The sequence below is a fragment of the Daldinia vernicosa genome (genome assembly GCF_022497035.1).
Source record: "Daldinia vernicosa strain CBS 139.73 unplaced genomic scaffold F5Y00scaffold_39, whole genome shotgun sequence".
Classification (NCBI taxonomy): domain Eukaryota; kingdom Fungi; phylum Ascomycota; class Sordariomycetes; order Xylariales; family Hypoxylaceae; genus Daldinia; species Daldinia vernicosa.
The window spans coordinates 130,935-157,793 of NW_025953955.1; the positions used below are offsets into that span (position 1 = coordinate 130,935).

General features: G+C 48.2%; 9 protein-coding genes across 9 annotated transcripts; 6 read left to right on the top strand and 3 right to left on the bottom strand.

The window, feature by feature from the left end:
• Window positions 1-683: 683 nt before the first annotated feature.
• On the top strand, window positions 684-2,493 carry F5Y00DRAFT_254333 (uncharacterized protein; the record flags this gene model as incomplete). The annotated part of the gene is made up of 2 exons (XM_048010153.1): window positions 684-1,606; window positions 1,665-2,493. 2 exons carry the CDS (start codon window positions 684-686, stop codon window positions 2,491-2,493), a joined length of 1,752 nt encoding a protein of 583 aa, XP_047862819.1.
• A 1,229-nt stretch (window positions 2,494-3,722) lies between these two features.
• F5Y00DRAFT_128902 (ribosomal protein S8e) lies at window positions 3,723-5,027 on the bottom strand. The gene is made up of 3 exons (XM_048004180.1): window positions 4,806-5,027; window positions 4,204-4,730; window positions 3,723-4,086 (listed from the first exon to the last, which is right to left on the bottom strand). The coding sequence occupies exons 1-3, from the start codon at window positions 4,806-4,808 to the stop codon at window positions 3,834-3,836; spliced, it is 783 nt and encodes a 260-aa protein (XP_047862820.1). The 5' UTR covers window positions 4,809-5,027; the 3' UTR covers window positions 3,723-3,833.
• A 113-nt stretch (window positions 5,028-5,140) lies between these two features.
• Window positions 5,141-6,325, top strand: F5Y00DRAFT_242771 (uncharacterized protein). Its single transcript, XM_048008568.1, has one exon. The coding sequence runs from the start codon at window positions 5,287-5,289 to the stop codon at window positions 5,938-5,940; it is 654 nt and encodes a 217-aa protein (XP_047862821.1). The 5' UTR covers window positions 5,141-5,286; the 3' UTR covers window positions 5,941-6,325.
• Window positions 6,326-6,349: 24 nt separating this feature from the next.
• F5Y00DRAFT_242772 (kinase-like protein) lies at window positions 6,350-9,803 on the bottom strand. The gene is made up of 2 exons (XM_048008569.1): window positions 7,719-9,803; window positions 6,350-7,638 (listed from the first exon to the last, which is right to left on the bottom strand). The coding sequence occupies exons 1-2, from the start codon at window positions 9,597-9,599 to the stop codon at window positions 6,784-6,786; spliced, it is 2,736 nt and encodes a 911-aa protein (XP_047862822.1). The 5' UTR covers window positions 9,600-9,803; the 3' UTR covers window positions 6,350-6,783.
• Window positions 9,804-10,277: 474 nt separating this feature from the next.
• Window positions 10,278-11,378, bottom strand: F5Y00DRAFT_242773 (60s acidic ribosomal protein-domain-containing protein). The gene is made up of 3 exons (XM_048008570.1): window positions 10,845-11,378; window positions 10,652-10,781; window positions 10,278-10,593 (listed from the first exon to the last, which is right to left on the bottom strand). The coding sequence occupies exons 1-3, from the start codon at window positions 11,001-11,003 to the stop codon at window positions 10,547-10,549; spliced, it is 336 nt and encodes a 111-aa protein (XP_047862823.1). The 5' UTR covers window positions 11,004-11,378; the 3' UTR covers window positions 10,278-10,546.
• Window positions 11,379-11,848: 470 nt separating this feature from the next.
• On the top strand, window positions 11,849-14,038 carry F5Y00DRAFT_242775 (uncharacterized protein). Its single transcript, XM_048008571.1, has 2 exons — window positions 11,849-12,305; window positions 12,374-14,038. The coding sequence occupies exons 1-2, from the start codon at window positions 12,300-12,302 to the stop codon at window positions 13,625-13,627; spliced, it is 1,260 nt and encodes a 419-aa protein (XP_047862824.1). The 5' UTR covers window positions 11,849-12,299; the 3' UTR covers window positions 13,628-14,038.
• Window positions 14,039-16,784: 2,746 nt separating this feature from the next.
• On the top strand, window positions 16,785-23,620 carry F5Y00DRAFT_128965 (Ion transport protein-domain-containing protein). The gene is made up of 5 exons (XM_048004181.1): window positions 16,785-18,593; window positions 18,645-21,023; window positions 21,082-22,844; window positions 22,898-22,987; window positions 23,040-23,620. The coding sequence occupies exons 1-5, from the start codon at window positions 16,998-17,000 to the stop codon at window positions 23,524-23,526; spliced, it is 6,315 nt and encodes a 2,104-aa protein (XP_047862825.1). The 5' UTR covers window positions 16,785-16,997; the 3' UTR covers window positions 23,527-23,620.
• F5Y00DRAFT_128966 (uncharacterized protein) lies at window positions 23,621-23,984 on the top strand. Its single transcript, XM_048004182.1, has one exon. It carries the CDS (start codon window positions 23,714-23,716, stop codon window positions 23,927-23,929), a length of 216 nt encoding a protein of 71 aa, XP_047862826.1. The 5' UTR covers window positions 23,621-23,713; the 3' UTR covers window positions 23,930-23,984.
• A 544-nt stretch (window positions 23,985-24,528) lies between these two features.
• F5Y00DRAFT_242779 (uncharacterized protein) lies at window positions 24,529-26,675 on the top strand. The gene has a single exon (XM_048008572.1). The coding sequence runs from the start codon at window positions 25,999-26,001 to the stop codon at window positions 26,287-26,289; it is 291 nt and encodes a 96-aa protein (XP_047862827.1). The 5' UTR covers window positions 24,529-25,998; the 3' UTR covers window positions 26,290-26,675.
• Window positions 26,676-26,859: the final 184 nt, after the last annotated feature.

Consider the following 26,859-nt stretch of genomic DNA (forward strand, 5'->3'; position numbering starts at 1 on the left):
TATGGATAGTACATGCGCTCGATAGCCTACAGCTGTTGCCAAGCCCTGTTAAAGCTAGTCAAAAGCTAACAAGGGCTGGCCTATGGACAAAACTTTTGATGGGGACTTCCGTATAAAGTATAAAATTAGGTATACGTAAGATTGACAGTGCAGGTAGGTGCGGCTGAGTCGTATTATTGATGTTCCCACTCCGACTTGAGGAGTCAGGATTTTAGATCTGCGCTAGTGTCGCGCTAAAAAGTATATCGCGTTTCCATAAAATCCTGCAGGGGTCCAGCTGTACAAGGCCTTTCATAAATAGAACCCACAACCACAATCATTCATCATACGTACAACTCAGAAATCTTCGAGCGTTATAACTTCCATCGAAGAACAACGCCTCTCTAGATATCCTAGATATCTTGATTCTCTCCACGTCTTCAATCGTCACCTTTTCTAATTAATTCTCTTCGCACTCTGTGTTTCCTACTTTTCATTCTAGTACACTAAACTCACCGGTCTTGAAGTCACCAGGCGGTGTGGTTTTACCCCTTGCCTATACGGCGGGCAGCTAGCCTTTGGTATGTTTAACTTCACCATATATTTTGGGATATCGTGGCGTATATTTTCTAACATCAAGTCTTCTAGTTATCCCTCTGGCTAACCTTTACTTACCTCTCTTTCTCAACGTTTCCAAATTCAACATGAGCAGCTATCCCTACGCACCCCCTCCGCCAGCTCCTTCAGCGGCTTCGCCGGGCCCGTATCCCCCGTACGGTCAAGGACCAGGGTATGCTCACACGCCTCGTGGTGGCCATGCTGCAGCAGCGAGTAGCGGCAGAGGGCATGGCCATCACCAAGGACCCGGCCGTACTGAATACGGCTCGCCTTACTATCAGCAACAAGATTACCCTGCCCCTAGCGGTGGGCAGTATAACCATCCTCTAACGACCGTTCACTGGCGAGGGCCTATACCCGTGAGCCACGGTCACCCCAACGGCTCGTCTCTTCCGCCGAACTATCCTCCTAGTTACGCACCTCAGGGATTTCACCCTCAACCCAGCCAGTCCTACCAACCGCCGTATCCCAACCAATCCTCCCGTCCTCCATATGGAGTTCCCTACGGTCAAGCGCCTAATGAGTATGCTCAACAACCTGTTCAGCCATGGGGCGATCAAGCTCAATCATTTTCTCACTATTCTAGTCGCGGCGGACGTGGCGGATATCCGAGTGATCGAAGTGGTCCTCTGCGCAGTCCCTATCCTCCTACACATCACCAACCAGCTCCCCTCCAGCAGCCGTCGTACGGCTACCCCCCAGCCCCTTCTCCGTCATATTCCGGCCCACCACAGTCTCATTACGGATCTAATAATAGAGGACATGGTCGTGGTGGTCACGCTCACTCAAACAGAGGAGCTATGAACGGTGACCGTGGCGAGAAGTTTCGCCCTCGGGACCAAAAGCCGCACCAGCCGTCCAACAATTATCAGAAGTCTGATCATGCTGGCGCCAAGAAGAAGAAGCGCAAGACAAACACACTGGGACTAACCCCAGGAGACGAGGATTCAGACGATGGTGTAGATGAAGAGAAGCGCCTGGAAGAGCTGCTCGGCACAGATGCCCCAGGGTATGTTGTAATTCCATATTCATTTGCTCTATATTCTAAGCTAACTGAACAGTTACAGTATACCTGATGGTGATTTAGCGAAGTGGATAGCGGAGCGTAAAGCGAATTACCCGACCAAAGCTCGTGTGGCGCAGAAGAAGGAGGCAGGAGTGCTCCCGACGCCGGTAGCTAATGCTAACGACGGCAAGGAGACTGTCGTCGCTCAGGTCGATCCGGTCGAAAAAGAAGCAGATCGTCTACGTAAGAAGTTGGCGAAGCTTGACCGCCAGATTGAGAAGCGCAAACGTGCACCTAATGATGAAGGTGACGAGATGCGCTTGGAGTCTTCGGACGACGAGTCTGATGACGAGCAACCTGAAGCCTTACCGACTGACAAGTCGGCTAGCGGATTTCTACCTCCTCCCCCGATCACGCGAGCTGACCCCTCAAACCACTGCAAGTACTACTCTACGGGAGGGATTTGCGGCAAGAAGGGCAAGTGCCGTTTTGTACATGACCCGGCTGTTCGCGAGGCTGCTCTTCAGGAGCGGACGAGAAATGGAGGTCGAATGACTCTCAAACAGCGCCTCCTTCTAAATGACAAGGATCAAGACGACATGGAAGTGATTAAGACGATTGTGGATATGCGCTCTAGCGGACGCTTACACGATCCTCATACCTCTACCGATCAGCAGGACAAGGAGAAGGTCGCCGTCGCCGCCGTTTCTTCGCTACCCACTACCGGTGGGGAGGCCAACCTACCACCCAACCCGTACGCACACCTGAAGAACGCGGATAGAAACCAACAGTATCGTAAGGCTAAGAAGCCTGGTGATTGGACCTCCCCTACCCAACAGCAAGGATGGAATGCCCCTAGCTACGGAGGTGCTGGCATGCCACCTAAGTAGTTGCCACAGTTATGTTTTGGATGGGCATAGCTTTCCCACCAATCCGATACCAGTTTGCAGTGCACGGATTATAATTTTCCTCATCAATGTGATGAGTTTGAGCGATAAAAGCGATGCCATGTGGCACGCAACAGGCCGCACGCGCCTTTCGGATTAGTTATCCACCAAATATTATGGGATGCTGAGAGTTTCTAACAATGGTTCGACATATTTGTCGTTACCAATCACAGGATGTCATTGTTCTCACGTCATTTTCAACCTATTCGTCGTTCGTTTTCTTCGTCTAGGCCTGCCAAGCTGTAGCAGGCGTTATAACGTTGGCGTTTACTTCGGGTTATTACTGTTTCCCATATTCTACACTCCTCTTCGACACGAGCGGATTAAACAAGAGATTGAATTTTACTTCACTACGTGGAGCTGTTTCCGCCTCTGCTCTAAATTGTGTTCCCCGACATTTTCCACTTTTGGTGAGCGAGTTTCGAGGCCTCTCCGTACACTTGCACCCGATTTATCCGCTGTCATGGTCACTATGGCATTTGGGGGGCGTCTGGCGCGGGCACCGCTAAAAGGGCTTGCAAGGACAAGCCTGGTTAGGGAAGGATCGCGGGTTAAATTCCTGGCGTATAAGGATAGATGTTAGGCTGCTGGCGTCTGGATTCATAGGCTGGCTGGTAGCGTGTATACTATGTAATTTCTAGTTCCTACTATTCAACTTTCATACTGGATCATTTGACTATCTATATTGTGTTTTCAACTTGATTTGTGGATGTGATTTAGCTTGTAGTATGTATAGTAACGTGATTTGATTACAGGAATCATAAACCAAGGTTGGGTGCTGTGGTTTGTAAGAGGCTAGATTCAAGCAAATCAAATAAAGAGTCATGGTTGATGAGTGTTTCGTAATATCTTTTTTAAATATCTACTTTTTTTTTTTCATCTCACTTATCTACCCCAGGTATTGGTGCCGGCTTACTTGCATGTCCATCAAACGCCTGACGCCATTTTCAATGCATGATGATGATAGCTACCTAACGTATCTCCCTTTTTCGGTGGCGAGGGCTCATCTATTCCCACTCCTGAGATGTTCACCTGAAGAGTTTACCGTTGTAGATATCTGACGCCGCTTTCTGTGTGGCCTTTTTGTTCGTGTCTCTGTTGGCTGAAGTTCAATTGGTCAACCAAACTAGGGAAGAAAACCCCCCACCCCTTTTAAAGTCAGGGCTTCCTCCGTCTCCGTCTCCGTCTCCGTCTCAGTCCCTTTTCCTTTTCCTTTTTTTATCGTTTCCCGTTTCCTCGACCGAAGGTGGGTTGGGTATAGGAGTTCATAAGCCAGGCCACGTTTAAACCAGTAGCACCGCATTTACGCAACCGTCGTTCTCGCAGTTGTTCGTGATCTGGGCGTACCGGGCCCAAGCAACCTTGCCGCCGGCAGTGACAAGTCCGAGCTCGGATACGTTGACTTCGATGATGGTACCTTTGCTTAGAACACCGAGCTGCGTGTACAGCGGCTGCTGGGGGTTCTTCTTGACGCTGACGATGGGGAGCTGAAGCGTTACGCCTAGTTCGGGGTGCGTCACGTTGGCTTTCTTGTATCTATAGCGGGGGGATTAGTATAAGCTGCTGGATACTGATATATATATATATATATATATATATAACAACGGCGTGGGCAAATAAATAAATGGAAAGGGAATAAAGGTATATGCGTACCGTAGACCCATAGGTCGTATGAAACGCTCGTATTTGACAGGGCGCCTCGTGAAGTCGGGGCCGACAAAAGTAGGCTTGGTAACCATACGCTTCCAGCTCTTCTTGTTGACCTTCTTTCCGGTGCTGATGACCTTGAACATCTCGTCCTCGCTGATACCGCGGACCTTGGGGAGGGGCACGGCGAACTTGGCGGCCTTCTCGGCGCGCTTGTTCTTGACGGCGGTGCTGAGGGCCTTGGCCTGGGTGGGGTTGGATCGGTCAAGCAGGTAGTTGGGCAGCGGGGTCTTGGGGTCGTTCTCGGAGGCCGACTTGACGTTGCGTTCCTCGTGGGCCTTGATCTGCTTGCGCATCTGGATCTTCTCCTTGTGCCGCTTCGCCTGGTGCAGCTTCGCCCTTAGACCTCGCAGGTTCTGGGCATCCTTGGACGCCTTGTGGCCTTCTCTTGCTTCGCGCTTCCGCATACGCTCCTCGTGGTCGAGACGGCGACCGTGGGTCTTGCGGAATCGCTCCATGTACTCATTTTGAGGCTATCGTAGACGATGTGTTAGTACCTATGGACGGGGCTGGTCGCTGGTCGCTGGTGGGGAGTAGAGAAATCTTACCATGATGAATGGACTTGCCCTCGAAAGGGTCTTGCGAACTGGCTAGAAAAGTTTCTCTTAGATCAATTCCGAATTCCAGTGTCGAGCCAACGGATAATTAGAGATTCTATTGTATTGAAGGTGTCGGTTGTTAGTGACCAGTGATAAAAAAGTTACGGCGGTAGTTTGTTATCGATCAAGGGACCCGCCACTATCAAAATTTCTAATGTACGGGCACTAAAGCTCCAGCCACATTGATTATGTAGATCAGACTTGTATCTAAGTACCTACATAGTACGTACTCCTACCACTAGTGTACGGCGGAAAAACCAGAGTCCCCACTTTAACTTTTCGACCCTCCGTCAACTTCAAATATCACAATTCGGAGCTTATCGACACCTTTTTTCGGCGACTCGAAAACGCCGGGGATAGCCACCAATCGGTCCAATTCTCCTACGACACGGAAGAAGGGAGGATAGGATTTCATATAGCAAATAGCAAAATGAGCCGGTCACTACTGCGCTCCGTCCTGGAGCTTCGCACGCCTATAACACGCCTCCCACCAACCTTCCTCCTGCCGATCCACGCCCGCACCCTCGCGACGACAGCAGCACGACGCAATGTCGAACCAACAACAACGCCTCCAAGCGCAACACCCACACAACAAACCACCGCGCCCCCCATAGCGCCCTCCAAACCGTCCCCCGCCCCCTCAGCATTATCCCCCTCCTCTCAGTCCCAAACCCACCCCCACCCCCCCGCGGGAACGACATCCAGCTCCGTAGCCGAGCTCTTCCCGCTGCTGCGCGCGCAGCCCGCGCACTACATCACCATCCACATCCACGGCCGCCCGTACCTCGTCACGGAAGGCGACCGCATCCGCCTGCCTTTCCTGATGCACGACGTCCTGCCGGGCGACGTGTTGCGCCTGGACCGGGCGTCTACGCTCGGATCCCGGGACTACACGCTTCTCGGCAGTCCGCACGTCGACCCCTCGCTCTTCGAGTGCCGCGCCACCGTCCTCGGCGTCGAGTCCGAGCCCCTGCGCGTCAAAATCAAGACTAAGCGCCGGAACCGCCGCTCTCGCCGCGTTGCGAGTAAGCACCGGTATACCATCTTGAGGATCAGCGAGCTTAAGCTACTTGGGCCTTCCTAAGGGTGTCTTTGGTGATATGAGTGGTGGTGAGCTTTACGCTGGGGATTCCTCCCTTATGGGGCAGGTTCTGCTTGGGTCGAACGGGGACGAAAAGGGCGGGAAGGATCGGTTATCTATTCTGCTACCTTTGTGACTGCATTTCTTGTCGGGGCACTATAGATCCAAGTCAGTCAGCAGTGGATATCATGTATGTAACACTTACGAAATGGGCTTGCAAAATATCAGACAAGCTCCATGTATAAAACATGAATTCAAACATCAGACAAACAGTATACTGCTAAGACAATTACACACATGCATAAGAAATATGAACATGTCCACTTGAACCGCAGGCTCAGTTATCACAAAGTACCGCCCATTCCGGTACCAGCAATACCTTGCAAAAGACTACAACGCATAGAATTAAACATTTAAACAATGATCAAGTTTGAGTTTTCATTAAAAAGTAAACTTTCACGGAGCGCGTAAAAAATAAAAAAAACCCAACCACAAACGTATCGCTAAAATCAACCACAGCTCCAACAAACCGTGTCTAACGATTGAAGCATCATCCCATGCCTATCCTGAACTCCGTGGCTAATGAGGCATAAGCGTGAGCAGAACATCAGGGATATCTCTCGTCGATGGAGACGGCACTCCACCCCCAACGACTTCTTGAATGGTATAAAAAAGAAAAACGGGAATTCAAACAACGGGATTATAGTATCCCAAAAAACAATTATCCATCCACGCGAACCCATATGCAAATAGGCTACCATCCCCTCTTATTCAACCGTCATTTTTTTCAGTTCCTCAGTCATAAGTCATGTTTTATTATTAGCTTTCCAAGCCTGTCCTGTCCTGTCACCTTGTATTTTCGGGAGTGGTTCTCGAAGCTACCTCCCTGCCAACGGCTTTAGCGACGCTGCCCCAATAAGCCTGAGGCCAGACGCTTAGTGCCTCGGCCTCGGTTGGCATCCGCTCGCGACACCGGGTAACGACGCTCTGAATAATTCGTCCCAGCAACTCTTCGGTGATAGGTAACGTCCCTGCCGGCGCTTCAACAGGGTACAGGAATGGATCCGTCCTGGACAGCAGTTCTTCACAGGTAGGACGTAGGTGCTGATCACGGCTAAGGCAGCGCTTCATAGTTCGCAGGAGGCTAGGTGGGACAGGTGCTCCGCCAACGCCCTTATCACGGAACTCGATATCGTACTGCCAATTAATGATGGCGTGGCAACGTGCCATCTGGTTAGGGATATGACCGAAAGGCGGTGTGCCGTATACCATTTGGAACAGTATGCATCCTAAGCTCCAGATATCGCTTGGTTTACCCAGCTTCATAAGCTTGGGGCGCGGCGCATTGCCCATGGAGGCAATGCGGCGACCGGCAGAATCAGTAGTGTTAAAGTCAAGAAGACTCTCCGGGCTCATGTAGTTGGGGGTGCCGACCTGGGTCTCACGATGCACATTAACGGTCTCGTCGGTCTGGATAGCGTTGGCAATGCCAAAGTCGATTAGCTTCAATCGGCCTTGAACCACAACGAAGTTGGCAGGTTTCAAATCCGAGTGCACGATATCATGGACGTGTACCGCCGCTAAACATTCGAGCATCTCCTGCCAGTAGTAACGCACGAAGACCGGATCAAATTTGGCATTCTCGGGCGACAGCCGGAGGCGTAGGAGCGTGTTAAGATCCAACTCGCCCATTTCCATAAGCTATTTTTTAGATAATAACCCGGTTAGCCTAGTCACACCTGACCTCTCAAGAGGCAAAAGGGGCACCATGTAAAACTCACCAGGCTGAGGACCTGTTTCTCTTCGTTCATCTCGTAATCGTATAGAGTGACAACACGCTCGACGTTATTTAACTTCTTCAAGAGGTCGATTTCGCCTTTATAGCCTCGGACCGTATTCTCGTCCGCGCCCTCGATAGAGACACGCTTCAACGCAAACATCTTCCCGTTGTCGGCTGCTACTCGGTATACTTTTCCGCTACCTCCACGGCCGAGGGAGTCGAGCCTCGTGTAGCATTTTCCGTTGACTTTCATGTAATTTCGTCGCTTCGCCGCTTGTACCGTAGTTGCTGCTCCAGCTGCGGAGGTAGCAGCATCTAGGATCGACATCTTGGGTGGAGGCGCCGGTGCTGCCCTACGAGGTGTGTTCTGGCTCAGCGAGCTTAATGCCTTGCGGTCCGGTGAGATAAGTCGTGCGGAACCCACCTCGGCAGCACTCGAAGGACGGGCTGAATTCTTAGGCATGTCTTTCTCCAGAAAGCTTCCTGCAGGGGGTTTGTTCCTCTTGAAGGTCGGCGGGGCCTCGTTCTCCTGATCTTGTCTCGCCGGCATTTCAGATCGAGGGGGCGGGACTCGATAATGTGGGATCGGAATTTCGTCGTGTTCAGGCGAAGTCTGTCGTGACCGCGAGACGTGTCCATTTTCCGCCGCGGTAGATAGCTCCCTTCTCTGGGCCGCCCTTGCAGATCCCCTAGAGCTAACGGGGCTTCCCATGGCGAGACGGTCAGGCACGTAATATGAGGACGCAAGGTTATCTAGCGGATCATAGTCCTCGGGATCCCGAGCATGATGCGCATCGGATTCCTGACCGGATCGGATAGGTTCTCTTCCATTTTCGGCGTCCTCTTCGCTTTGCCTCCTTCGTCCTCGGCGTGCTGGGCCACTAAGAAAGCTGCCGGGAATTTTTCCTACTCTCTTAACACGCATTGAGCTCTGTACTGCTTGATTCTCGTCGTTGCGATTCCTAGATCCGTTAGAGCCTAACCTAGAGGCGCTTCCCGGATTAGAAGACCCCTGTTGCCGGGGGACAGTCTGAGGAGCATCAGGAAGGTCAGTTTCGTCAGATGGTACGTCGCGAGAATGGAAGGATGAGGCTAGATCGGTTGGCCTAGAAGACATCCCCGACGAAGCCGACGAGCGACCCCTATTGCCGGAGGATCCGACCGCGATTCTGACCACGCGCCCTTGCTGAGCCGGCGTATTTAAGTCCTTCTCCTTGATCAGCGAGCCATTAGCCTTCTCGTCCGCGACACTATCAGCTCGACTTGGAGGACGGTTCCTGCTTTGCGAAGCGGAGAACGACGTCGACGTTGACCTCCTCTTTGCGGGAAGTTTAGGTTGTGAGGTAGCGGCGGATGTTGCAGACGCGGCACTTAACCGGACGACGCGCTTCCTGACAGGGCTACTTTCTCTACTAGCCTGACTCTTGACGGGTGAGGTTGGTCTTGATGACAACTGAGTGCTGCTGGCACGAGTATGCCTTCTCTCTTCGCCGATTGAAGCTACCGACGCACCGAGGACGCTGCGCCTCTTTGCAGGCTTGTCCTGCTCTGCGTAGACGGGCGATGAAGGGCGATGAGCTTGAGCTCGAGTTCTAACGCGTCCATTGTCCCGTTCTTGTTCAGCACCTTCATCGTTGAGAAGAGCTTTAGTAAGAGCGCTGAGCTTCATAGGCACAGGGATCTCGTCATCTGAACTATCATTACTCGCGTATTGCGATTTGGAAACATGAGCGATATGTACTGGAGCCGGAATATTGGATTCGGGACGACCGATCTGCGATCTAGAGGGAGCTCTTCTCAACCCCGATCTTAGCGACGACTTTCTCGTTAAAGCGCCCGGGTGATGACTGGACGCTCCGGGCGTTGGCGATGCGGAGGTCATTATGGTGTAAACTATAATTATACGGAATTTAAAAACAAAAGCAAAGCGGGTTATAGCGCGTCGAATTGGCGAATTGGGATATCTTATTGTCGATTTAATGGATATTCTACGTGTCAAAGCAGATAATCGTCCAAAACATTATGGTTTGGTAGTTCAGATTGAGCGGATGGGGCGCGGTAATGCAGAAGTAATTGGCGCGGTTCTTGCTGGTTTGAAAGACCAGTTGAAAGTCGTCTGAATTGTTCCTGACTTCCCCTGCTTCCATTGGCTTGGCGTCTTTTTCGTTTTTTTACCCGTTGCTAGGAGCAACGCCCACATTCCCTTTTTGGTAGCCAATTACGTGTTGTTCGCTAATTCTACTACCGATACGGATCCGTATACCGATACTACCTAGCCCGCTTATGCAATCCACAAATATGGGATATTGCATAACATACGCTGGATATAAACAGCCCCTCCATGATCGACTCGTAATTTTAGATGATGTTGTAGGTGAAAAGCGATGAGGATGTTTACCAACTGGTAACATCGGGTGAGGTACCCAACTTAACTTAACTTAGGTACCTAAGGTATTAGGTCATCACGCTAACCAAACCTTCTGTTCCAATGTACCATCGTACATAATAGATAGGTACCTAGGTACCTTATGAGGTAGGTAAGTTATAGGTAGCCTTGCATGCTGGGTCAAGGCGATAGAAGATTTAAGTTATGCAGGTAGTTAATGCGGATTTAAAGTCCACAAGTACATTCACATGGGGCAAGTCAAAAACTGAAGGACTCAAGATTCGGAGAAGCAGCACTGTATTTTTCCTTAACCGTCTCTAGATGCCCTAGTTGATCAAACGCAGACCCTTCCACGCCGGATGCCATGCAAGACCACTGCCCAATTCCGTGCCACCTCCCCGAAAACGCATGACTTCGTTCTCGTAACCATGTACGATATCCGCTTAGTCGAACAGACCGAAGCCCATGTCCTCGTCGGACTCTTCCTTCTCTAAAGCCATTTGTCAGTATATCAGACCGGATAAAATCGTAGTAGGCCGTAAACATACCCTCTTCCTTCTCTTCGGCCTTCTCCTCAGCGGCGGCAGCACCACCGGCGGCGGCAGCGCCACCAGAGGGAGCACCGCCAGCACCGCCAGAGGGAACGGAGGCAAGCTTGCTGGAACCCTCAGAGATCAACTATGATATCGTGTCAGCTCAATTGTGCCCTTTTCATGCATTTGCAGTGTCGCATAATCGTACCTCATTGATGTCCTTGCCCTCTAGTTCGGAGAGGAGCTTCTCTAGACGCTCGCTATCGGCCTCGATACCGACGGACTCGAGGACTTCCTTAACGTCGGAAGCAGAAGGCGAGGTGTTGCCACCAAGGCCGAGGAGGAGGTAAGCTGCGAGGTGCTTCATTTTTCTGATTTATTCTGCGTGCGCGATACTTTGTTAGCAAGGTTGCTTTTCTTATGCGAATTGATTTTTGCGATGAGGGGCGACCGCGGGGTGAGCGAGTACAGTAATTCGTCGACGTCAAATGTTTCGACAATAATATGCGAATGCTTCAAGAGAACAATAGACTTACGAGAGATGAGAAGAACACGAGAAATCAATCGATTTAACCGCGATTTTGGGCGGAGACTGAGCCTTCGAGTTCTGTGGGAAGTTCGGTATTACGAGGTTAAAGATTGAGAATTGATGACTCTGTTCGGCCAAAAAAGTTTCCTTTGGATTTTCGGTGCGCCTGGATTTGACTGTGGGCAAGTGGAGGGTGGGTCCTCGCCTATCACCTGATTAGGGTCGTCTTGGATCTTTCTCCAATCCTCCAATCAAATTTTGTGTTCTAGCTTCATAATATATGTGGCTTGCCTTCCAAACCTACCTCCACTCGGGACATCCCTAATGGCGAATTACAGCCTTGACATGACGTAGCTCAGCCACATTTCCCCTTGCCAGAGTACCTTAGGTACTTTGGTACATACTACCTAGGTAGGTACCTATGGTTACAGGCCAAAGTTCAACGAGAGGGTCCGGTACCTGTGGCTGTGTGCGGGACGGGCAGGTATATCGAAAGACTTACAGATCTATACATGAAATATTACCTTTTTTTTAGCTAAATCAATAGTTATTGCAATATAAAATATACCAAAATTATGCTTAAACAACCTAGAATCTGAATATGCCATCAGATCAAGTTAAAAGTTACAGATTCCCATTTTATACAGTTGTATTCATATAAGGTCACGCTATACTATAATGGGTGCAGCACAGGCCGCAATACCTGGCCCACTCGAAGTTAAATCAGGCTCAGGAAGTACTTCTTACTTCGGACGTCTTGTTATGGATGTACATATGTAGGAGCGGGAACAGCACGAGACTTTCTTTTTTGTTCAAACGCCTTCTTATCACTTCTAACCTTAACAACCCTCCAGATAACCTTATTCTTTGTTGTTAAATCAGCTGACGCATTCGTTTTCTTGCATAAATCGCTAGTGATACTATATTTCAACTACAGAATTGTGACAACCGGTTAATCTGGCCATATTTTATCAGCTTTTTCGGGTCGCATTGGGGTCTTGGGAAAAGAGTCATCGCACATGCCACAGCCCGCCGACTTATGACGCCTCAGGCACACTATAAGCTCCTGGCGGCAATCGGGATACCCTTCAGAGACTCTCCCCTGTCATCCAACTGACATCGAGTCTTATCATAATGCCGGTACGTGTCATTTTTTTCGACTTCTCTTCTATCATGCTTACCTCGGTTCTAACATCTTGCGCATGAAGATTGGTGACCTCCTCGCCGAGATCTCTGGCGGGAATCCATCATCCGAGCCACGGCCCAAAACACCAATATCGACCGCTGTGAAGCGCAAAGCCGATGATGATTCGCATAGCACGACGTCGAACAAATACCCCAAGTCGCGACAACAGGATGGAACTTACTCGACAAGTAAGACCACCCGTGATGTGAAGACGGATCCTGTCGATCGGCCAAAGCCTACCACCGCGTCCTCGTCCGTTAAATCTTCGTCCCTACCTCATCGTACGAGTTCGCCATCCATAAATGGTCGCTACCAACCTCCAGTACCAAGTGTGCAACGTACAGGCGTCTCATCTTCAAATGGCAGGCCTGGATCCGGATCGGTATCCAACATATCCCAGCCGAAGAAGTCAACAGATCAGATTGCTAGTCGGCCAAAACTTAGTGCATCTTCACTAGCAGCTGCTTCCAAAGCGCCTCCTGCGAAATCGTCACCCACGACTCCGACCGCCTCAGACCCGTCTAAAGCGCCAAAGAAAGGTTCGTATCAGGAGATAATGGAACGTGCTAAAAAGGCCCAAGCGTCGATGGGTAAAGTTGGTATGATTCAGCACAAGTCCATCGGAACCTCCAAGAAAGAGCAGCCCGCAAAGGCGGAACAGAAGCCAAACGGTGCCAAAGGAAGAGATGGAAAGCCGTATCTTGGGAATAGTCGGTCATCCACTGCACCTCCTCGTGGAGGGGCGAGACCCGGAACGGCGGTCCGTGATGCAGGCCGGAATGGAGCCGGAAATGATGCTAAAGCAAGCGGCAAGTCAAGGCCTGGCTCAGCTGGGGGGGAAACACTGGAAAAGAAAATAAAGAAGTCGGCGACAGCTACTACAGGTTATACCGGAACTGCTCGTCCCCGACCTGGCGCGGCATCGGAGAAACCATCAGCATCCAGGAAAGGCAGCTCCTCAGCTTATAGAACCGGTGGGCTTCTTGCACCCCCACGGCCAAGCCGTCGGGATGACTACGCAGATGAATATGATGAAGATCTAGACGATTTCATCGAGTACGATGAGGAGGACACGCCCGGTTACCGAGGCGAGAGATATAACGGATATGATTCGGATGGCTCCAGCGATATGGAGGCGGGCCTTTCGGATATCGACGTAGAGGAGCGAAGAGCTGAGCTACTAGGCCGCGAAGAGGACAAGCGGGAGCAAGCCCTCGAGGAGAAACTCAAGCGGGAGAAGGAGGAACGAAAACGACGACTCGGCATAGCTCGTTAAGATATCACTTTAATACTCATCTACCCACAAACGACAGAGTTCAGCGCAGATATTCGCGGGATGGCGGCTTCTTCATACTTTACTTCGTTAACGCTTATTTTAAAAGACATGGTTTACGTAGATGGAAATTGCATGGAAGACGGCGTTCTATGAAATTTCCACGCGCCCAAGGCATACCTGGGTGAGCACTGGCGTTCGTCGTTCTTCATACATACCCCGTGTCAGGGTCATCGACAGGATAATGCAACGGTTTAATCATATCGGTGTAGTATAGCCTTAGATGTCTTCTAACAATATTACAGTACTGTACTTTTTTAGGGACTAATTAAATGATAGTTGGTAGTTACTAATACGCGCTTTGCTTCTTCTTTTCGGTGTGGTAACCTGACACTTAACCCCTTTATCCAGATGCCTTAGCCATTAGGTAGACCTCTCAACATTTTGTTTAATCATGTGTTATATATTGCAGTTAGACAAAAGATACGAGGTCCACTTGGTTATGGATCTCAAACTCCATTTGGTAACGATTTGGATCAAACGAACATTTCATAGCAGTAAATATTGGTGTTCGCTGACGTCCAAAATGCCCCTTCTTCATAACCTTGAATAGTGCAAGGAGATTTTGGTTTCCCGCCATGCATACCTACCTTATACATATAAAAGAATAAAATAGAACATCGTAAATGGAGTAAAATATTAAATTATATAGTAACTTCATGTTTCTTTATTGCAGGAATTTTCAAGTTGTGTAAATAGCTTCGATTGCCTAGCATACAAGCAACCCCTGCCAACCACGTTCCACATCCCATACCTTAGGTAGATATATATAGTATGTTGATTCAGCTTATACATCATAATCTTTCATTTAGTATAGTCCTATATATAAACGCTCTATATCGCTAGATATTCCGAGGCGGTCTAGCTTGCGATGTATCTACCTAGTAGCACGACTCGCCCTAGTAGATATAAATCCAAAACCATCGTCTAGCAGCTAAACAGCTTGCAGTTTTTCGCGTCTTGGGTATGTATACTGCCTGAATTCTTAGTATTTAAAGGTAGTAGTAGCTCTAAAAGAGCCGTTCCCAACTTGCCGAGCTCGTATTACTGTTGTAGGGGAACCCGGCCTTGCCTGGGGCTGCTTGGCATGGGGCTTCTTGATGCATATAAGGGGCAAAGAAAAGGGTAATATCGAAATATTTCTCTGGCACTCCGTACCAAAATAGTGTCCCTTTCATATCTCTAAATGCGTTTAGAACGTCCGAAGCCTGAGTCAATTGCCGTGAAGAGTTGATACATAGATACGTAACTGAGATACGCCGGAAGAGCTTATCATATTTGCCAGGAGAGTACGAAGCATTTCTCGAACCAGCCAGAAGTAGCTGGGAACCATATATCTTACTCCGGCTGGATTTTCAGCAATATACTTTTTCATTGCATCAATTACTAGCAAGTCTTGACGTCCAGTATCAGGGCTGAGTATCTCTCCATCACGGCGAGTTCCGTAGTGTGTTTCACGCAAGTCAAGCCAAGCCAGTTACCGACTAAATTAAGACTGAACCTAGACGGTATAGAATACTCAAGGGAGGTCCTCGAGCTTGGAGCTCTTAGGGAATCTTCCTCCAGGAGTTAAATATCGCCGACCTAGCTATTACCTGGACTGCTACTATCGCGATCTTCAGCCCGATCAGCAGTTCCAATGGGCACCGCTCTCGAATTCGGCTCGTAGTGCCAGAGTTGGTCGTTTTTTCGCCGAGTAATAATTAGGTATACAGCCAACATTCTCGAGGCTTGCTTGGCGCAATTTCACTTTCAAGTAGGATTTTAGGTGTCCTTTCCGTCCCTACCGTTGTACAAACAGGTTGCACAACAACCCAGCAAAAAGGATAACTCGGGGCCTTTAAACGGATATCCCGAAGATAGGTAACTAGTCGCTCCGCAGTCGATGCGGCTTGAATAAAACCATTACTGTCTATCAAATCGTCTTTCTCATTTTTGAAGTATTCTATATATCGTAAAGGCCGAGCGGTCAGCTTGATATGTTTTGAGAAATTTTTACTTTCTTGTTCTCTTTATTATTAGTATCGTTGGATATAATAACCATTGAATGTACTAAGGGTAAAGTGTCGAATGTCGTTCTATTGTGAAGTACCTAAATCCAATCCCATCCCTTTTCTCCCGCTAAGATGTTTTAAGAGTATAGAGTTTCAAGGCTAAAACAGCTGTTCAAGCTAAATTTGTTTCTGTTTTATAGCCTTAAATTGGTTTAAACTTGTCAAACCGGCACTGTCTAAATAAGAAGCTTCCTGCAAATGAATACTTGATGTACCTACCCCCTACAAAGATTAAGTATTACGTATGCGTGGAAACAAACGAAGTGCATCGTCATCAGCAGCATCGTCATAAACTGAGGACGATCCACATGTTAGCCGACTTCTGTTACCCCTGCAGATAATAGCCCCATTTGGGGTATTGGGGATGCATCTTTAAAGAACAACTCGTATTTTAGTAACCTATCGATAGTGTAACAAACTTTGTATTGATTGTTAAGGATAAGTGATTAAACCACGTGCAAAGTATAGCTATACTGAGCTATTAGATTAGCATTGGACTAGCAAAGGATACAGCAGTATAAGGCTTAGTTTAGTTTGATCATTCCTTTTTTGGGTGTCCTCCCGTTCTGTAGTTCCCTAAGCCTACCTCTGAGCCACCGGGTCGGAAAGAGGCTGAGCTTCCATTAACCCATAGCGGCTGGCCAACCAGCCAACTAGGAGACCTCAATTCTTTTGATGCAGGCTGGCAGGTCAGCAGCGAAATGCGGAAACTTGTAAATCGTCGGCTTGGAACCTTCCCGTCTATGTCTTTTTATTTGATATTTTTGTGTTTTATTTATTCTTTACTGTAACAACCTCCTACAGCAGCGAATTTTATAAGAATTTGAATTGAAGATTGTAGGGAGGATTGCAAATTACCTGAATTTGATAGAAAAGCGTGCAACATTTTACGTCCATCAATTTGCATGTCCTTCTTTTTTTCTAATCCGCAACCACAACCACAACCACAACCCGCAACCTGCAACCCGCACTCTGCGACCCACGCGTCCTAATTAATGTGTTTCATACTCTCTTTTCCACGTCTCTCATTCTCTCATTCGAATCCGACTTCACACCTTTTTAACGGTCTTGGCATGACCCCGGATTTATCTCGATACACTATTCGAAACGAATTGCCTATTCCTATGTGATGCTATTTGATATCGTCCGAGTAATCGTCTTGCCAGTGCGCTTACTTGCGTATTGCGCTCCGGCGTCTACGTCTCTTCTCTCTCTTATATATCTCTAATTAAGTGTCATCTGGATGACACTATATCACCATGACTAGGTCTAACAATCCGCCTCGAGACTCGCAACAAAATCCTTCCACATCTTCGTCCCAATCCATCCCCTTACAGGACCTCGCGAGACAGCAACGCCAACATGATAGCCAGTCGCAAGGCGGGGGCCAGAGGGGATCTGCGGATCGCAATCTAGGCGTCTCGACATATTGGGATGGTTACCAACAGCACAACCACAACGCCGACTTGGGCCCGAGTCCTGCCGTTTCACCGATAGACCCTACTGCTCTACAGTTCGCTTTACCTCCGGGGATCGATCCCTCACCCCCGGCGCCGTCTCGATCTACCTTAACGTCCGCTCAAAATTATGCCCCCGAAACTCCATATTATGACGAGATGGCTCATGTCGACTACTTTGAATCGGATAGTTCGCCCTTGACGTCTGCTGCGCAGCCGATCGCTGGTACTTTGCCCACCCCACAAGTTGAGTCGCAACCGAGAGATAGCTTCCAGACGGTGTCGGATATAGACAGCTCCCATCCGCGTGGACGATCTGCTCAGATGCTTGGATTTGATTTGGAGAACTCATTTGCGTCGACCAAGCACCGCAGCTATGGCAATTCTCTCACGCCAAATGATAATCGAACTTCGCGGATGCCAAGCACGGCTGATGCCTTGTATAGAGCTGGGTCAATTGTTAGGGCCATGTCCCAGCGTGTTGTTAATATTAGTAATGAAGCGGAAACTTTCGAGCAACAGCAAAGACGGCAGAGATCAAGATCACCGAGTGCAGACGGCCGGGCATCGCCAAGATCGCCAAGTCATCTTTCCACTGAGCTCGGCATTGACACATCATATCCTTCTCAAGTTTACACGAACACCGAGAAGAATGGTGGTCCCGGATGGACTACACCAGAAGTTGCTCCCCTGTCCCCTCGACGTGGAGCGCCAATGCCGAACCCTTTGAAAGGTCGTTCGCTCGGAATATTCGGACCCGACAATGTCATCAGAAGGAAACTTTGCGATGTGCTCGTGAATCCGTATATGGAACCCATTCTACTTCTACTGATCGTACTCCAAGCCGTTTTGCTCGCTGTCGAGGCCGCAAATAATGTATATATTCCCGGAAATGAACGCCCCAAGCTTTGGGATCCCTCTTCAGGAATAAACTGGGCCCTTCTCATCCTCTTCATAATATTCACCCTCGAGACAATGGCTCGGATCATCGTATCTGGTTTTATATTAAACGCTGCAGAATATAGCACCATTGACCGAAAGAAAGGAATCCGTGTGGCTATATCGGATCAGTATAATGCGGTTTTTCGGCCACAACGTCAGAAGTCGGTGAAAACTCCTCGCGAGCAGGCTTACGGGCCTTCTACATTTGCTCGGTCCTTCACTATGATGCATAGTAGTATGCCCGAGACAATCGAGGAACAGCAGAGGATGCAGTTAGCTCGCCGAGCTTTCTTGAGGCATGGTTTCAATAGGTTGGATTTTATTGCGGTAGTGTCCTTCTGGATAGCCTTCGTCCTCAGTATAACAGGCATTGAAATGGAAAAACATTTATTCATCTTTCGCATGCTCAGCTGCCTTCGAATTGTTCGACTCCTTGCCCTTACGAACGGAACAGCGGTAAGTTATATACAGAAATTATAAGGAGCATCATTCTAATTTACTAGCTAGATTATATTACGAAGCCTAAAGAAGGCCGCACCACTCCTACTTCGGGTTTCCTTCCTTATCGGCTTTTTCTGGCTCTTATTTGCCATTATCGGCGTGCAAAGCTTTAAAGCAAGTCTAAGCCGGCAATGCGTTTGGCGGGATCCCTCACAACCCAATAACATGTCCCTAACGTATACAAATGATATGCAATTCTGTGGCGGGTATCTTGATGAAAATGGCACAGAAAAACCCTGGGTTAAAAGTTTGGACCCGGACACTTTGGAGCACCTCTATAGTCCAACTCAAACCCCTAAGGGATACATTTGCCCCAGGAACTCCATTTGCCTTGAACAGTCAAGCCCATTTAACAATACTCTCAGTTTCAACAACATTCATCATTCCTTGGAGTTGGTTTTCGTGATCATGAGTGCCAATACATGGTCCGACCTTATGTACTACACCACATATTCCGAGTTCCTCCCGGCAGCTCTATTTTTTGGTGCTGGTATTATGATAATGATGTTATGGCTGACCAATTTGCTCATTGCTGTCATTACCTCGTCGTTCCAAGTTATCCGAGAAGAGAGCAAGGCCAGCGCTTTCACAGCGGATGAAGACTTTCAAATTTCCGATCCCCAGCAGGAAGAATTACGTAGGATTTCGACATTTGAGAAGATATATAATAAGACACGACTCTTTTGGGTGTTCCTTATCGCGGAAGAACTCTTTGCTCAGGGTTGGCGCAGCTCAGATATGGGACCTACGCGAGCAAATTTTATCAAAGCAAACAGCATCCTGGTGACGACCCTCCTGGATATCGAAATCATGATTAGAATCGCAGCTAACTGGAGAGCCTTCCATCGAAGCTACCAAAACGTATTCGACCTCTTCCTAGCATTTGCAAATACGATAATAATCATCCCCCCGATCTTGGAAAGCGGTCAAACGTACATGTGGCTCACGATATTCCAGATCCTACGGTCCTACCGTGTGGTTATGGCCTTGCCGCTCACGAGGAAATTGATTGTATTGGTCCTCGGAAATGCTACAGGTATTGCAAACCTCATCGTTTTTGTCTTCTTAATCACATTTATCATGGCAATTTTCGCGGTCCAACTTTTTCGGGGTGAGATCCCCTTATATGACGACGGCGGTGACCTGGTCAGAATATCATTCTACAATATTTTCAATTCATTCCTTGGCATGTACCAAATTCTATCCAGTGAGAACTGGACGAACATCCTTTACGATGTGACGTCGTACACCGTTGGTTACGGTACGTCCTGGTATGGCGCAATGTTCCTTATTGGCTGGTTCATCCTCGCATTCTTCATTATTGTTAATATGTTCATTGCTGTCATTCAAGAGAACTTCGATGTGTCGGAAGATGAGAAGCGGCTGGAGCAAGTCAAGGCGTTTTTGCAGCGCAAGGAATTGGGCAGCAACGCGACTACTAATATTACCCTCTCGGATATTTTCTCCTTTGGGAAAGCCAAGCAAAGAGATCCGTTAGATTACGGACCGGCGACGATGGAGATGTTATTGAAAGATGCCGTCGTTCGAGAATTCCTTGACGATTCGATGGACCCATTAAAACAGGAATCCAGCAATAGCTCCTCTCCCCAAGAGGGAGTGGCCGGCGACGGTATTCGGCCTGGCTTTATGTCGTCCGTTTGGGGCCGAATCCGAGGTATATTCACTAGCAAGGAGCCGAATCCGTTTTATTCTAATATCCGGTTCAATCTGCCTAATGACGCTCTCGATCCGCGGCAGATGGCTCGTCAAGCTGTGTCTGCCACTGCGGAACGCCGCAAAGCTCAACGCGAATATCTCGCCCGTCATCCTACGTATAACAATTCTCTCTTTATCTTCACCCCCCAAAACCCCATTCGCCGTCTTTGCCAACGACTCGTCGGGCCGGGAAGAGGCAACGAGCGCTTTGATGGCGTGGAGCCGAATAAGTTCGCCTGGTATGGGTTTACAGTGTTCATCTACGCAGCCATCATCGCCATGGTGTTGCTAGCTTGTATTACCACGCCATTGTATCAAAAAGAATACCTCCGAGATCATGTGGGGGAAAACCGGTATAAAAGTTGGTTTGTTTGGGTTGACCTGGGCTTTGCGATAGTTTTCTCCGTCGAGGCGATGATCAAAATCATTGCAGATGGTTGGTTCTTCACGCCCAATGCCTACTATAGGAGTTCGTGGGGTATCATAGACGGCATGGTCCTTATCACACTATGGATTAATGTGCTTACCCTCATATTTCGCGACGGGGACGTCTCTAGGGTCATCGGTGCTTTTAAAGCACTACGCGCTCTCCGCCTACTCAACATTAGCAACAGTGCAAGAGACACCTTTCATTCCCTAATAATAGTGGCCGGGTGGAAGATTATTAGTGTAGGTCAAATTTTGTACTATCGATACCCTAAAGGGCTATGCTAACTTTACAATCCAGGCTGCGCTGGTCTCCTTGTCTCTACTGATCCCATTTGCCATATATGCCTTGAATTTGTTCAATGGACAACTGTTGGAGTGTAATGACGACGATAACATTACTCACCTATCTGACTGCTTCGGTGAATTTCTCAGCACGCCGTCTAACCCAGACTGGCCGATACTCGCACCTCGTGTTGCAGACAATCCCTATTTCAAATTCGATGACTTCGCCTCCTCGCTATTTATTCTCTTTCAGATTGTCTCGCAAGAGGGTTGGGTCGACGTATCATTCGCTACACAAGCAATTACCGGTCGCGACCTTCAACCACAGCCAATGGCAGCGCAGGGTTATGGAATGTTCTTCGTGGTCTTCAACCTTCTCGGTACAGTCTTCGTGTTGACTCTGTTCATTTCCGTCTTCATGCGAAATTACACTGAACAGACCGGCGTCGCATTCTTAACGGCTGAGCAGAGGTCATGGCTCGAACTACGGAAGCTTCTACGTCAAATCTCGCCGTCAAGAAGCTCTTACAATGACTCGGAGAATAAATGGAAAAAATGGTGCCACAAGCGAGCAATCGAGAAGCGAGGCAAGTGGTATACCGCGATTACCGCGATATTAGTCCTTCACTTGATCTTGTTGATGTTGGAGTATTATCCCGAACCGGAGGAGTGGTCTCTTGCGAGGGACGTCGTATTCCTGCTCTTCACATTGATTTACATGGTTAATATTGCGATTCGTATTGTCGGCCTCGGCTGGAAGCGATTTAGAAGGAGCACTTGGGACGTCTACTCACTGATCTCTGTATTCGGTACTTTTGTAACCTCCGGTCTACTGATCGCCGACTATAGGAATCAAACCTTCACTCAATTTCACAAGTACTTCCTCGTCAGCATCGTCCTCCTTCTCATCCCCAGAAACGACGCACTCGATCAGCTCTTCAAGACAGCGGCAGCGAGTCTCACGACCATCGTCAATCTACTTGCCACCTGGCTAGTGTTCTTCTTGGTATTTGCAATAGCATTGACACAAACTTTCAGTCTGACCCGCTTTGGGGAGAACGAGGACGTCAACATCAATTTTAGGACAGTCCCCAACGCTCTTCTTCTACTCTTTCGCATGAGCGTAGGTGAAGGTTGGAACCAGATTATGGAAGACTATGCAAATATCGAGCCTCCACTCTGCGTGGAAAGTTCCGAATTCCTTGATAGCGATTGCGGCAGCACTAATTGGGCCAGATGTCTATTCATCGCCTGGAACCTCGTCAGCATGTATATTTTTGTCAACCTCTTCATCTCGCTCATATACGAAAGTTTTAGTTATGTGTATCAGCGTTCGAGCGGCATGGCAAACATTGATCGAGATGAGATACGGAGGTTTAAGGAGGCGTGGCGCAGTGTTGATCCTGCTGGTTCGGGCTTCATCAGTAAGGAAGCATTCCCAAGGTTATTAGGAGAGCTCTCTGGCATCTTTGAGATGCGGATCTACGATTCAGAAGATTCGGTTCAGCAGATCTTAGACGACGTTCGGAACGATAAGACACATATGAGGCATTCGTCGATCGCTACTACAAGTAACGCTGGTGGTGAACTGAATATCAAGAAGTTGAACGAGAGGCTCTCTAAGATCGACGTCCGGAAAGTGCAAGAAAGGCGCCGCCGTTTCAATATCTTTTACGAGGAGGTGATGGTTTCTGCAGATCCCGTCCAAGGAATATCTTTCACGACGGTACTCATGATAATGGCGCACTATAAGATTATTAGCGACAGCAAGAGCTTAAGGTAACAAATACCCCTATCCGGACTCGACTAGCTCAAAACTGACATGATTTTAGGCTTGAGGAGTTCTTGCGTCGTCGTGCGCGCCTTCAACGAGTTGAGGAAGAAGTTCGTCGAAGAATTGTCGTCGGTTTCTTTGACACAGTGTAAGTTTTCTACCAAGATGCCAGGCATCCCGTTTACTAACCCATATGCTAGCTATTGGTCTCGCCAATTCAAGAAGCACATGGAGAAGAAGAGATCTGCACGAATGACAGCGATTCCTCAATTAGACGTGCCCGACATCTTTGTCGATGACGAGGACGACCGTAAACGGACAGCGACGCAACGCACTACAATGGCAGCTCCAGGAGCTAGCGGTACATCTGATTTCCTTGGCGTATCCGACGCATCCCGGCCACAGCATAAGAGCTGGACTTCGGGCGCCGACATATCATCATACGACTCTTCGCAGACGCATCCCTTGAGTTTACCACGGGCAAGCCCGTCGATGCCGGGACAGCGTTCCCACGCATCTGCTTTAAGCTTTGAATTGCAGGACCCGGGGACGAATTCAGGCGAGAATAGCAGACGGGGTAGTTCAGTGAGCCGGGCCCAAGTCAGAGAGTTGCTTGACGATTCTGCTTGGGTTGAAAGTATCAGGCGGAGCGCAACAATACGCAGGTCGGTACGGCGTCCCAATTGAAACTGACCTCAATGAGACGGGTCATTTATACGATGCCGACATTCCACTACATTACAAGATAGCATGTGCCGGAAGAGAGGCATAACAGCGGGTCAAGCTTCCCCGCAGATCTCGGAATGCATTTTTCATACATTGAGATTCGGGGTAGGTTAAAGCAGCATATAAAGAGGCTCAAAACGAAGCAGCAATGACTTGGATGAGGTCAACAGGCGTTCTAGGCACTTTAGCGGGGTTTACATTAGACGGGATTGTTTGTCTACGCCGTGAATCGGCGGATATTGTTTTACACTATACCTACGTATTTGTCCACCGGTTGGTTGGATCCCAAATGTCCCGGGTGCATTGTACAGGTGGAGATACCATTATTATATTGTATGTGTTTGACTACACTTGTATTTGTTAGAGTTCTAAGATCTAGAATAAGACTAGAGAAATAAAGCATCGGACATGAAGGCAAGGCTTGTTTGGTAATAGGTTTTCCGCTTTGCCAAGGACTGTTTCTCTTTCGTGTTTCTTCTTCGAAGATGATGTCGACGTCTGGAACATGGGCAGGCTCTTACTGCATAGGTAGGTAGGCACGTAAGTGTGGGGATAAGAGTTTACGTACGTCCGGCTAGACTTGCGTTCCTGAACGATGGCCTCCGAACCGATGATGGTGCGGCGGTGCCAAGGGTAGGGTTCATTGGCAATGCCTGCCAGTCAGTCCTGGCGATAGCAAATCTCTGGCAGAACCGCTTTCCAGCTAGTTAAAAGTTTATATCACCTAGATAATAGTATTAATGGGTAGGTTAGGTTATTATTGTGATCATTTACACTAATCGGCTTGTAAACTTTTTATAGCTACACGTAAACACTTACGTGTACGTGGATGCTAATGAGTGTAAGTCAAGCCACAGCATTAAAAACGGTATTATCTCTTCGGCCGCTTAAATGCCAAGCCTGATAAGCTTAAGTAATGTTCATGTGCCACTGTGTAACCGTGTAACTGTGCCACATGCAAATGCAAATGCAGATGCAGGTCCGTGTTTAACCCGCATATCGCGTCTTTCCCCTGCCAATTTCAACGACCTGGAACATCTTCAATACTGGAACACCATTCTTAATTCTCTCATCCGTCGTATTGTGATGCAGCTCATCCATACTCATAGTAGTACGTACGACTCTTAGTTCATATTACTTACTTACTACGTACGCGTATATCATCTCACTTACACTGCAATAATCTTCTAAATCAAACCTTTAAATCCAATGTTGTAGTTTTATCGCCTTCGGAATTCCAGAACTCTTCTGTCCCACAATCACCATTATAGGAAATCCATTCGCTCGGTCAAGCTAGTCATGATATGCATATTTCTCTGCATCTATGATGAATTGATGTCTCTGATAGATTGACTATGTCATGCCTGTCATGAAACAACCTGAATCATCGACCAACCCATTTTCAGCAAACCCCTAATCCCGGCTGGCGATCATACGCCCCTGAGAAGAGGCCTCTTTACCCGTTTCGGACATAAGAAACTGCCTAGCTGCCCAGTTCAAACAATCTGGCTGTCGATGGTGCGAAACTCCATTACTTCCGGCAGGGCTACGAGACAACGACATTGTTATCTTACGAAGCGAGCCTAGAACGAAATGGGCAGCGAAGAAGGCTCGTCTGTTTCACCACTACTTACACTACAGTAGGCGAAGAAGAAAAAAAACGGTTTTCGGTCGGCCGCAGATCTAGCCAGTATCTATATCTCATCATTGTCCTACAGTTCGTTACCTTTCCAGTATCGATCGTTAGCATTACGCTATCGCTTGCTACATGAGAGATCTCATAAATGCTGTTCTCGTACAAGTGTACAGCCACGGAAAATACGTAAGTCCTTGTCGCATTAATAAAACTAGACCTTGACGTTCAAACCCCTGAGCAGGAGATCTGTGTGCTTTAACGAAGTCACATAACTTTTGATGTCCTTGTCATATCTCCCTGTTCCCTCAAACCCATGACCAAAGTGGATCAGATGTTTATCGACTCCTTACTATGCGCATTCCTCTCTATCTTGCACCGTTCCGTATCCAACCTCACAACCCTACAACCCTTGGTTTAAGGCTGGAGACTTGACGTAGATCCTCCCGCGCTCCTACTACTTAAAACTACGCCGGGCCGTATCTCATCTGTGTTCCTTCTTCCTCCAGACTCCTCTGCAGTGTCTGTTTCTTCCATCACTCCTCACCTAGGACCCAGTTGCCTGACAAGTACTGCTTGTTTGTTCTATTCACAATTCTCTCCGGAATAGATCGTCCTATCTTTTTTTTAACTAAAGCCAGCTTTGAAACCTTCGTTCACTTTTTGCATTCTTCCAAATTCACAGGCTGTGCCTCGTTTTTACGCACTTGTAATCACCAAAGCCAAGTCTTAACGAATACCTGAGCCCCCTTCAGCCTATTCAAACCCCAGTTACCAAACTAGAAGACAATACCGTCAAGATGCAGTCGCGATTCCAGACCATCCGATCTCGGTTCACCCCTAACGGGATTCGCACATCTTTCCGCCGCTCATCTACGGCATCCACTAGCTCAACAAGCTCATACCAGTCGTACAGCTCAAGCTCTTCATCGCCTGTGAGCACGATAAATGCTGTATTAGTTAGACAGCCGTCTATTGCCGACCTGGAAGAAGAGAAGCGTAGCTCCGGGCCTGAGTTGAACATGCTCGAGCCCAGACCCATCGTCTACTGGGGCGGCGTTGAAGAGCGAATGGGATCCTTACACTTCTAAACAATTTTCAAGCTTGCTTCTTTTTTTTCAAACAAACCTTTACTATAGACCTTGATGGCCAGATGAGATGCGCTTCATCATATTTAAAATGGGGGACTCCTGGAGGAGTTTCACAGATGACTTGGGCCATGCACGATGTGATGGGACGGGACTTATTGACTGAGGACGTTTCCCCACGATTACGGGACACGACAAACAGAACTTGAAGATATCACAATCGCGGAGCACACAGGGGGTTAGTCGGGAATGGAATGGGGGTTTAATGGCGCACTAGGATGGCAGGATGGGTTATTCGGAGTTTTACAATTGCCGCTCTATAAGATGGAGTTTTAGAGAGATTTTCCAGATACTTACGAGGAAATGAACAAGATACAGCTTGCTCAAGCAGGTTGGTGTTTGCCAAATTAAAATTGCTTGTTTGAATAGTTTGTGTTGTTTGAATAGTTTGTGTGAGCTTTGTGATGTTAGTCACAATAACAATCAAGCAACAACAGGTCTTTTATAAATCAAGCATATTCTTTATTGTTAGGATCATTTTACTTTCCTTAGATTCGTACCAATTTATCTATC

What these genes read in the sequence shown, in the direction of transcription:
- F5Y00DRAFT_128902 (XM_048004180.1), bottom strand. An exon ending in ATACGACCTATGGGTCTACG is followed by an intron (nt 4,087 to 4,203) that starts GTACGCATATAC and finishes CCCCCGCTATAG; the next exon opens with ATACAAGAAAGCCAACGTGA.
- F5Y00DRAFT_242771 (XM_048008568.1), top strand. Translation starts at nt 5,287, where the DNA reads ATGAGCCGGTCACTACTGCGCTCCGTCCTGGAGCTTCGCACGCCTATA.
- F5Y00DRAFT_242772 (XM_048008569.1), bottom strand. Translation starts at nt 9,599, where the DNA reads ATGACCTCCGCATCGCCAACGCCCGGAGCGTCCAGTCATCACCCGGGC. An exon ending in AGAAACAGGTCCTCAGCCTG is followed by an intron (nt 7,639 to 7,718) that starts GTGAGTTTTACA and finishes TCTAAAAAATAG; the next exon opens with CTTATGGAAATGGGCGAGTT.
- F5Y00DRAFT_242773 (XM_048008570.1), bottom strand. Translation starts at nt 11,003, where the DNA reads ATGAAGCACCTCGCAGCTTACCTCCTCCTCGGCCTTGGTGGCAACACC. An exon ending in AGGGCAAGGACATCAATGAG is followed by an intron (nt 10,782 to 10,844) that starts GTACGATTATGC and finishes ACGATATCATAG; the next exon opens with TTGATCTCTGAGGGTTCCAG. An exon ending in GGCCGAAGAGAAGGAAGAGG is followed by an intron (nt 10,594 to 10,651) that starts GTATGTTTACGG and finishes AAATGGCTTTAG; the next exon opens with AGAAGGAAGAGTCCGACGAG.
- F5Y00DRAFT_128965 (XM_048004181.1), top strand. Translation starts at nt 16,998, where the DNA reads ATGACTAGGTCTAACAATCCGCCTCGAGACTCGCAACAAAATCCTTCC. An exon ending in CCCTTACGAACGGAACAGCG is followed by an intron (nt 18,594 to 18,644) that starts GTAAGTTATATA and finishes TTTACTAGCTAG; the next exon opens with ATTATATTACGAAGCCTAAA. An exon ending in GTCGGTTTCTTTGACACAGT is followed by an intron (nt 22,988 to 23,039) that starts GTAAGTTTTCTA and finishes CCCATATGCTAG; the next exon opens with CTATTGGTCTCGCCAATTCA.
- F5Y00DRAFT_128966 (XM_048004182.1), top strand. Translation starts at nt 23,714, where the DNA reads ATGACTTGGATGAGGTCAACAGGCGTTCTAGGCACTTTAGCGGGGTTT.
- F5Y00DRAFT_242779 (XM_048008572.1), top strand. Translation starts at nt 25,999, where the DNA reads ATGCAGTCGCGATTCCAGACCATCCGATCTCGGTTCACCCCTAACGGG.